General features: G+C 47.6%; 1 protein-coding gene across 1 annotated transcript; it reads right to left on the reverse strand.

Moving 5' to 3' along the window:
• Nucleotides 1-1,108: 1,108 nt before the first annotated feature.
• Nucleotides 1,109-3,443, reverse strand: LOC308161292 (uncharacterized protein). Its single transcript, XM_080535285.1, has 5 exons — nt 3,082-3,443; nt 2,562-2,708; nt 2,214-2,444; nt 1,744-1,887; nt 1,109-1,242 (listed from the first exon to the last, which is right to left on the reverse strand). Exons 1-5 carry the CDS (start codon nt 3,253-3,255, stop codon nt 1,234-1,236), a joined length of 705 nt encoding a protein of 234 aa, XP_080391411.1. The 5' UTR covers nt 3,256-3,443; the 3' UTR covers nt 1,109-1,233.
• Nucleotides 3,444-10,401: the final 6,958 nt, after the last annotated feature.

Genomic DNA, 10,401 nt, shown 5'->3' on the forward strand with positions numbered 1-10,401 from the left:
CCTTCCGTGCCGACGGACGTCCTGGGTGTAAGTTTCCGTAGCAGATAGTCACCTAGTCAAGTTCGCTTGACAACTGAAGATGGCAAGGAAACAAGTTCACAAATAATATCTGTATTCTCCACATCGCACACGTCGGTAGTAAATCCCAGTAAATGTTTGCGTAAGAAATATATCCGTTATAGCCGAGATCCCCAAAACGTCTGGCTGGACAATCCCCGACGGTCCGCGATCTCTCACTTTCTCCCTTGGAGAGGCTGTCTCCCATGGTGTCAGACATTTGTTCAATCACATCTCTCAGGGTTTCTGCAGGTTTCAGCAAGTTCAATTTAAGACTTTTTAAGACCTTTTTAATGCCACTTTAAATGGAATTTAAGACCGAAAAAATATATATATGCGATGGTTAGGGGATTCCACTGTACTACAATACAAGCATAGCATGTCAATCAATGAGACTCATTCAAGTTTACTTGTTTTGTTTATTGAACATAAAAGCTCTGGTTCAATAACTTAATTAAATTAAAAGTGCAATTAGTTGGTCGGAAACATCTAACAAAAAAACCCCATCTACTTAACACACTCACGGCATGAGCCTCAATTCTGTAGCCTTACTCTCCAGTTCTGCCTCAATTTTTTTCAAATCACACATTTTTTCTTTGTATCTCTTCCTGAGGACGTTAGACTTTGTGATGAGCTGAGCCATCAAGGTGCCGGACTTCCCCTCAGCTTGCTCAGCAAACTTGTCTGCATCCTTCTCCAGAGAATCAGATACCTCTAGAAGAGTTTGCTTCTTCCTTTTCAGCTCGATGATGTGCTCTTCTGCTGCTTTTCTTTTCTGCCCTTGTGCAGCGCTTTGCCTCTTCCTCTTCTCCAGGTCTAGGTGTTCTCTGTACTTTGACCTTGCTGATCCCACCGAAGTTAGCAGCTCCTTGGTGAGAGGGACATTGGCAACCCCCCCACAAACTGCAACATAGTCACAGACCAGTCTCTGGGCAATGACAGTGTCCTCCTGAATGTTAACGGTCTCCACCTCCTTGTTAATGGAGAAGCCTCTCTCGACTGTCGCCTGCCCATGGGATAGGAGAAGACGCTTCTGACAGAAACCCCAGAGCTCAGGGTAGGGTTGGCTGAGGTAGCCATGCAGGAACACGTCAAGCCTGGTTTCCATGGGCCGGAAGGACAGGAAGTGCTCGTTTTTAGCCTCAACAGACAGGAAGTTCCCAAACTGTTGGATAATCACATCACCTATAACAAAACAGATGAAAGGAAATATGTGAAATATTATTTACATGATTAATCCTGATTAGCAGACAGGCTTATGTCCAATTGTCCATTGGCTAATAATCAGGGACAAAATTTCCAGCTTTTCTATTAACTATTCATACCAGCAGAGACACCTCCAGACAACTGCTTGTCTTGCAGTAACTTCTGCACTAGACTTCATTCTTCCCTGGCACCAGTCTGGGTCGGCGTACATGACTGTGGGGTCCAGACATGCCATCTGTCTCACGATGGGGTACTTCAGGGGGCTCCTGTCCTGGACTTTCTTTAGGATATTTGACATACCCGTCATGCAGTCCTTCCTAAACTCTAGGGCAGTGAGCTCCCCTACGGTGCCCTTTCTCTGGAGGTCCTGACAGATGGGTAATGTGTTTTAAATACAACTGAATGGCCTAACACAGTATTCTCTCCTGCCTGTATATGGACCATCATTTGATATAAAGTTAAGTAATACATCTAAATTACCTTGAGGGCTGCCTCAGCACCCAGGCCTATGTCGGCTTCCTTCGGGTTGACCCAGCTCTTCTGATCAGCGACATCCAGCCTGACCAGCTGCAGTGGAGTGATGTCATTGAGATGCTCCCTCTTGACGAAACGCCTCAGCACACTCTGAAAGGGTAACAAGAAAATGCATGATGATTGTAAAGCAAGTACCTTTGATAACCACATTAACCATGAAATGCATTTCTATATAGTTATTTAAAATAATATCATATCACATATGCAATATATCAATAACAGTATGATAAGTAACCTTTACTTAGCCAAAACATAATCTTTCAGTAATTTTATGTATTGACTAAGGACGAGTTTAATTAATCAAGCCACCCAGTAGCATCTGCCATTTCTCCCTGCTCACACACACATTCAGCATGCCCACACACACTCAACTTGTTTTGCTTTTGTTGTTGATTGTTCATTATTAATTTGATTACCTTGGACAAGTCAGCCAAATCTTTGCCAAGGAATGGCATGACTGGTGTGTCAGTCTGGTACTTTGTGAGAAAGGGAGTGAAGGTCCTTGAGATGGCCATGAAGAACTGTAGCTTGGGCAAGATGAGCGGATCTCGCTGGGCTGCTTCGATGGTGTCAAATGACGCTGTCCCAGGGTTTGGCAACTTTTTTGTCTTCACTGCATCCACATACTTCACCAGTGATGGCCATACCTTTAATTCCACCATGTGTATGTATTATATTATCATGCATGTCTATTTTATCATACATTGTGCAGCACCTTGTAACTTTGTTTAGAAAGGTGCTATATAAATCAAGATTTTAATTACCTCTATAGCCCTCTCCACAACTGGCAGGTTCTCAATCCACCGATGGCCACAGAATGGTAATGGGAAGACTGAGGATTTGGTGAGGGCAATGAAGTCATCCCTCCTCGCTGGTGTATTGTGGAAAACAAAGTGCATTGCTCTCAACACCTTGGTGGGAGAGAGGAGAATGCTGAATTAGCCATCATCTCTCATGGGGAATGACAAAGTGTGTAAGGGAGCAATACTGCAGGTCCTTCCTCACTGCCCTATCAGACTGCTCAACCAGCAGCGCTCCCCAGTAGACCACACACACAGACACATACCAGAACTAAACTGACAGAATGACTGAACTGTACACATAATGTGTGCAGACACTTTTGATTGCATAAACCCTTAGAAAAAGAACTTAGGAGTTAATAGTATGAAACATCTGTAAATTCATGCTCTCTTTAAATCCTGTCAAGTGTCCACTTGCTGTAATATTCCAATTTGCCTTGTGGGACAAATGAAAGATTACTTCTCATAGTTATAATCATCTTACCTTCTCCAGTTGCCACATGGAGAATCCACACTTGAATGCGTTGTGTAGGGTATGGAGCCCACAGCTACCCACAACAACCAGCTGGGCACCACCATACTGCTCAGCATGCTCTTGCTGTAGAAGCTCCAGAAACTTCCAGTTAACATTGGGTCCATCCATGGAGATGGACACCATGTTCCTCAGGTTCAGTCTCTCCACACACTCCTGAGAATGACATGAATATGATGAGAATAATAACAATAATAATAAATGATGATGATAATGATGATTATAATAACAATAATAATAGCATGATTGCCAATGGTTCAATGTACTTTAACATTCTGTCTGCACACATCCTCAGTTAACAAACTATAACTCATCCATCTACTCCCTCTCCCTACGCCCTTAGATACTCTCTCTCAACCGCCTTAATGCCCATGGTGCCGAGTTTGAATGTTTTCCTACAAACAGTGCATCTTGCTTCTTCTGGGTAGCCGGTGGACTTAAGCCAATCGCAAAATCTTCTGTCGTCAAGCCACCTCTCGTTGAACTTGCACTTCCCCATCTCGCAGACTGGCTAATGCTAGGTAGCAAGCACTGCAGCTGACTATAACCAAAGGAACGCAAGGCGGAGGAGTCTGCGCGCTACTCAATGAAATTAAACGTTTGCTCAATAGAAAAATGCCGCGAGAAAAAGTAAAATTAAATAGTCCTGCCCCGACAATTTTAAGACGTTTGGGTAAAGTATTTAAGACCAGTTTAAGACATTTGTAATGAATTTAAGACATTTTAAGGCCTTAATTTTAGATACATGAATTTAAGACTTTTAAAGGATCCGCGGAAACCCTGTCTCTGTCTGCCTTGGCCTTGGTCTTGGCCTCCTGCAGTTGTTTCTGCAGGGCGGTGAGGTCCTCAGTGGCCTTGGCGGTGGTGACCATGTTGGCCTCCTGCAGCTCCTGCACCTTGGCGGTGGTGAGCTCCTGCTTGAACTTGTGGAACTCTATCTCCGCCGCCTGGGTCGTCAGGCGGAACTGATGAATCGTGATGGTCGCCTCCTGTTCCCAACACTTGGCCTGAAGGGTCTCCTTCTCAGCCCGGACCACCTTCATCTGGGCCTGAAGGGTCTCCTTCTCAGCCAGAAGGGTCTCCTTCTCAGCCAGAAGGGTCTCCTTCTCAGCCCGGACCCCCACCATCTTGGCCTGAAGGGTCTCCTTCTCAGCCAGAAGGACCTCCTTCTCAGCCCGGACCACCACCATCTGGGCCTGCTGAACCTTCTTCATCCTGGGCGCCTCCGCCACCGTCCCGAAAAGAGTGAAATTCGATGTTGTGGTGGTCGTATCACTCATGTTTGCTCTGCAGACCTTACACACTGCTGTTCTTTTCTTTCTACTATCATCCATCCATATATATATATTATGCTATATACAGTGGGAATGTGGCATCCAGCCTGCGCTCCATTGCCTCCAATTGTCTGTGAGCTGTAGCCTCACTAGAGCGCCTGGCCTTCGGAATGCGCCGCAGCTTGTTGTTGGCGTCGACAAACTCCACCATCTTGTTGCACACGCACGCCGATCGCTCACCATTGGGATATTGGCCTTGTTGTAAAATGGCCGCACCTGCTCCAGGACGACCTTGGCTGCCTCGAACCGTGACAAGGTCGAACCGGGTCGCTTGGCATGCAGTTGAAACCTCCTGTTTGCTCCCGAAACGTATTTGCCTCATTATCAATCCCTGTCTTTCGCAGTAACCTGCACCTGGGTTTTGATTGATTGATTGATTGAAAACTTTATTAGAAGATTTGCAGAAGTAGGTACATGAAAGTACATATTACATCGCCGACTGAAGCCTTTGGTCGTGTAAGCCTGTCTAACCTCGCTGCAGCTCCGGGCTTTCATCTCCCCTCCAGACAAGGACAGCAGCACAGAGAAAGTGAACCACAACACCACTTGTATTCTCCACATCGCACACGTCGGTAGTAAATCCCAGTAAATGTTTGCGTAAGAAATATATCCGTTATAGCCGAGACCCCCAAAACGTCTGGCTGGACAATCCCCGACGGTCCGCGATCTCTCACTTTCTCCCTTGGAGAGGCTGTCTCCCATGGTGTCAGACATTTGTTCAATCACATCTCTGTCTGCCTTGGCCTTGGTCTTGGCCTCCTGCAGTTGTTTCTGCAGGGCGGTGAGGTCCTCAGTGGCCTTGGCGGTGGTGACCATGTTGGCCTCCTGCAGCTCCTGCACCTTGGCGGTGGTGAGCTCCTGCTTGAACTTGTGGAACTCTATCTCCGCCGCCTGGGTCGTCAGGCGGAACTGATGCATCGTGATGGTCGCCTCCTGTTCCCAACACTTGGCCTGAAGGGTCTCCTTCTCAGCCCGGACCACCTTCATCTGGGCCTGAAGGGTCTCCTTCTCAGCCAGAAGGGTCTCCTTCTCAGCCCGGACCACCACCATCTGGGCCTGCTGAACCTTCTTCATCCTGGGCGCCTCCGCCACCGTCCCGAAAAGAGTGAAATTCGATGTTGTGGTGGTCGTATCACTCATGTTTGCTCTGCAGACCTTACACACTGCTGTTCTTTTCTTTCTACTATCATCCATCCATATATATATATATTATGCTATATACAGTGGGAATGTGGCATCCAGCCTGCGCTCCATTGCCTCCAATTGTCTGTGAGCTGTAGCCTCACTAGAGCGCCTGGCCTTCGGAATGCGGCGCAGCTTGTTGTTGGCGTCGACAAACTCCACCATCTTGTTGCACACGCACGCCGATCGCTCACCATTGAAGGGTCTCCTTCTCAGCCCGGACCACCTTCAGTGCCTCAAGGGTGAGTGATGACATGCTCTCGGTCCAACACGCCAAACCTTCTCTTCTTGCTTCACGTTAATTTTTCCTCAGTAGTCAGAGAATAGCAGCAGTAGCTAGTGATGTCTCCTTCCGTGCCGACGGACGTCCTGGGTGTACGTTTCCGTAGCAGATAGTCACCTAGTCAAGTTCGCTTGACAACTGAAGATGGCAAGGAAACAAGTTCACAAATAATATCTGGGCCCCATACACCGCAGGACTCCAGATACTTCTGTTTATTGTAGTGGATGAGGGGCACTGTACGGTAGCGTCCTGCCTCTGTAGAGGATGAGGGGCACTGTACGGTAGCGTTTTGGACGCTTTTGGGAGTGTTTTGATTGAGACAGGGATGGTTGAGTCTGACATTTGGCCGTCTGAGGGGGACAATTGGTCACCGGCTCAGCTAGTGTCTCCAGTGGGCCGAAAAAGTTTGTGAGATGGAGTTCGTCCAGAGAATAGCAGCAGTAGCTAGTGATGTGTCCTTCCGTGCCGACGGACGTCCTGGGTGTAAGTTTCCGTAGCAGATAGTCACCTAGTCAAGTTCGCTTGACAACTGAAGATGGCAAGGAAACAAGTTCACAAATAATATCTGGGCCCCATACACCGCACGACTCCAGATACTTCTGTTTATTGTAGTGGATGAGGGGCACTGTACGGTAGCGTCCTGCCTCTGTAGTGGATGAGGGGCACTGTACGGTAGCGTCCTGCCTCTGTAGTGGATGAGGGGCACTGTACGGTAGCGTCCTGCCTCTGTAGTGGATGAGGGGCACTGTACGGTAGCGTCCTGCCTCTGTAGTGGATGAGGGGCAGTTCCTCAGTGCTTTTTGGCCAGGCTGGTGTTTGAGGCCACTGCAGAAGTCAAGTTGTGCCGCTTGACTGGTCGCCCAGCAGACAAGCGCCTTTTTGAGCCGCAGCTCTGCTTCCTCCGTGCCACAGCTGTGGGCTGGCAGCCAATCATTGGGCCTGGCCGTTTGGCGGCCCGCCTCAAAGTGACTGCCCGTCTGCTGGTCAGAGTACTGCTCCTTCCAAAGGTGTGGACAGCTGACAGTAGTGCAGCTGGGTTGTTCTTCAGCAGCTGATGCTGTTTGGCCATCTTCACCAACCCAGCGAAGAAGAGGGGATCCTCTTGGCCTCTTCTTTTCAGATCCTCTATCATGTTTTCCACGATGGAGGCACCACCAGAATCTGTGATATCCAAGAAGAAAATAGGTTTGAATTAATTTACATACAGTGAAGGAACTGTTCTAAAAATGTCCATTATCCGCAATGCTATTCCAATCTCAGCAGAATCGTTGAATACTACAGTGCTCTGTCTGTATGGCAGTCACACTGAACCACATTCACCACTATTAACAAACACTGTTAACAATGATGATGATGATACAGGATGATACGGACCAGGCAGAGGAACATGTACTTCAGGGTCCTCTTCCATTGGACCAAAAGAATCTCCCTCATCAGCAGGACATTCACGTCTGCACACACTGCTTTTAAAAAGGTGCATAAGTATTACTGTCTGTCCCACCCACATGATTGATTATGAACTTTTTTTTTTTCTTTCTTTTTTTTGTTCACAGGTCCAAAAACATTTTATTCATTTCTGAGGTGAGGGTTCAACACAAAGAATACCCAACACACATGATTGAGCGGATTTGCCCCCCCCCCCCCCCCCACACACACACACACACACACACACACCGTTTAACAAGGACACCTGTTTCCTCAAAATGAATGAATGAATGAATGGTCTTTATTGTCATTGCTACAGTACAGGTACCAAACAACGAAATTTAGGAGGGGTGGCTCCCCTGGTGTTAGGAAAGGAAAGAAAAAAAAAAACACTAGGGAACACAGAGCAAACACAGCTGTAGTCGAAAATGTATTCTTCGGTGCCCCGCGGTGGTGTAGCGGTCTAAGCACTGGCCACTAGTGTTCGTATCCCGGCTCGCCAGATCCAGATATGGCCGAGGCACACGGGAAGCGGCATATTGGCCGGCCGCTTCCGAGGGCGGTATAGGAGTATTTCTGGACTAGGATCCGTCGCGCAACACCGCCCCCGTCTGGTGCTGGAGTAACGGTACTGGGCTCGAGGAGCCAGTCAGCCTAGTCTGCCTGGCGGCCTCCTCTGGGACTGCCGGCCACGGGGTCGTGCGGCGGATCCTTCGCAATAGGCAGGGGATAATTGGATGCTAAGTTGGGTTAAATTGGCTACCAAATTGGGTGAAAAGGGGATAAAATCTGAAAAACAAATTTAAGAAAAAAAAAAGAAAATGTATTCTTCTACTAGAACCTGTTGCTACTTTGACACAGTGTATTGTGTGACCTAACCTGACTGTGATCACCTACCCAGGAGTGACTGATGTGGCGTTCCCTCCAGCAGACTGAACTGTCTCAGAGGTTGGAAGAAGTCCACAGATACGGTTGCTTGAAAATACAAAAACAATGTTGAGATGAGCAAGTCTAATAGACTACAGTAGATTGTACCATGGTCTTTGCGATGATAGCACTCCAAGCATAAGAATTGTTATAATTCTTAATGCCTGTTGCTTGGCACGTTGTTTGGGTTACGTAAATATAGCAAAGCACAAATAATTTATATTTTACTGTAGGAGTATTTCTTTGTTTTTGGTAGGCAACTGTGTTATTAGGGCAGTAATTAGCTAAGGTTCTTTGACTCCACGATCGGGCATTAGTACTGTCCAATGCCTGCCTGCCTGCGTACCCGCTGACATCTTCATACAAATAATCTAGTACTAGTCCTTCCTTGTCCCCCTTCTCCTTTTTACTCTCTTCTTCACCTCTTCACTAGCTGATGTGTGGTGAGCTGTAGTGTGCACAAGCTGCAGCCTAAGCATCACCCAGGTGGGCGCTACACATTGGTTGTGATGTGGTGTGCCCCTTCTTCCTCTCCCACTCCACTTTGAGCATTGTTTGATGGAAAAGGGCTCTATAAATGCAATAAATTATTATTATTTTATCATTATAAATCATAAAAACCCAAAATTACCTCCTGATGTGAGCTTCAGAAGCTCAGCTTTCTGCTCAGCAGTAGTGGGAATGTAATTGTTGGACAAGCAGTGGTAGTGTTGCACCACTGCTTCTTGGTGCCTGCATGGTGCCCCTGTCTGTCCAGCTGGACAGGTGCACTGCTCAGACTCCATGTCCACCTCATACATTGCTGTCGACCCCTTGACCTTGAACAGCTTCTCCTCAATCTGTCAGACATTAAGAAAGAGAAGATTCTGTTTAAACACTAACTCAGTGTTGAAAGTTTCTGTGAATCTAATAGTAGTAGTAGTAGTAGTAGTAGTAGTAGTAGTAGTAGTAGTAGTAGTAGTAGTATTTAAAACTGTTACCTGCTGAATGTCGCTGGCTTCAATGCTGCTGTCATGAGCCAAGAAGCGGGAACGCTGGAAAGCCTCTCTGTGGCCAAGGGCAACATCAGTGATGCGGGCTACATAGTATGTCTCCAGCCGGGAGGTGAGCATATCAAAGAGCTGCGGGGGGTTGAACGCTTTGGTCCTCAGCATGATCTTGTCTTTGAGGACACGCATCGCCGCCTCCACAAAGTTATTTGTGTCGTTCCCTCGAGTACGCAGCTCCACTCTGGAGCTCAGCGCCCAGTCTTCCCTCCTGTTGTACAGCCGCTCCAGGTAGACCAGGTATTTACGGTACCTGGAATGGATTACAAGACAAAAAGTGTATTACATTAACTGATGTTACAGGCATGAAATGTGTGAAATTACCATTTGTCAACTAAGTATCTTCACTATTGTAAAGCCAACTGTCTCTAAACTCCACACTAACCTGACAGCAACTGGATTTTCCCTGGCCTGCCTGTACAGCCTGTCTACCTCAGAGACCTCCCTGCTGTACAACATGTCCCTGATGAAGGCAAAGAGGGTTTGCCTGTCTCCCTTCTCCACATCACTCTCCTTACTCCACAGCCACCTCCAGGTAGCTTGGAGGAGGTGGAAGGAGCAGAGCAGCAGTGTAGCCTCAGGAAATGCCTGCTTTAGAGCTCCCCTCTCTGCACTGGAGTCATCTGTCAGGAACACGCCAGGTCCTGCCTGTCCTTTCCCTGCAAAGCCTTCCCTTCCAATGAGCCCTTTCAGCAGCTCCAGCCCCTCAAAGATTGTACCTTTGTCCTCCGCTTGAGTGATGATGATCCCAAGGGGAAGGCCACCTGCACATGTGTGTGTGAGGAGGAGGAAGACCCGGCAGTTCTCTCTGTCCATGTTCCCCGAGGAGTCGATGAAGCAGAGCTCCCCACTGTGCTTGTTGGTGTGAAGGCGTTTCATCAGTGGGGAGCATATCTCGATGAGAGGAGCTCCAGCAGAGGAAGTGGTCATCCTGGCACACACTTCTCCACACTTGGTGTTGTACTCCACCACCTGTCGTTCCAGAGCTTCCAGCATAGAAGGGCCTTGCTGTGCACCATACTCTCCCCTGCACACCTTTTGGAAGAGTCTGAACAAAAAAAAATTAGCCAATAAA

The sequence above is a fragment of the Nansenia antarctica genome (genome assembly GCF_963989245.1).
Source record: "Nansenia antarctica genome assembly, chromosome: 6".
Lineage (NCBI taxonomy): Eukaryota > Metazoa > Chordata > Actinopteri > Argentiniformes > Microstomatidae > Nansenia > Nansenia antarctica.

Excerpts from the sequence above, each read along its gene's own strand:
- LOC308161292 (XM_080535285.1), bottom strand. The coding sequence starts at position 3,255 with ATGGTGTCCATCTCCATGGATGGACCCAATGTTAACTGGAAGTTTCTG. Across the intron at positions 2,709-3,081 it reads CCATGTGGCAACTGGAGAAG|GTGTTGAGAGCAATGCACTT; the intron begins GTAAGATGATTA and ends TCTCCCACCAAG. Across the intron at positions 1,888-2,213 it reads ATTTGGCTGACTTGTCCAAG|AGTGTGCTGAGGCGTTTCGT; the intron begins GTAATCAAATTA and ends TTACCCTTTCAG.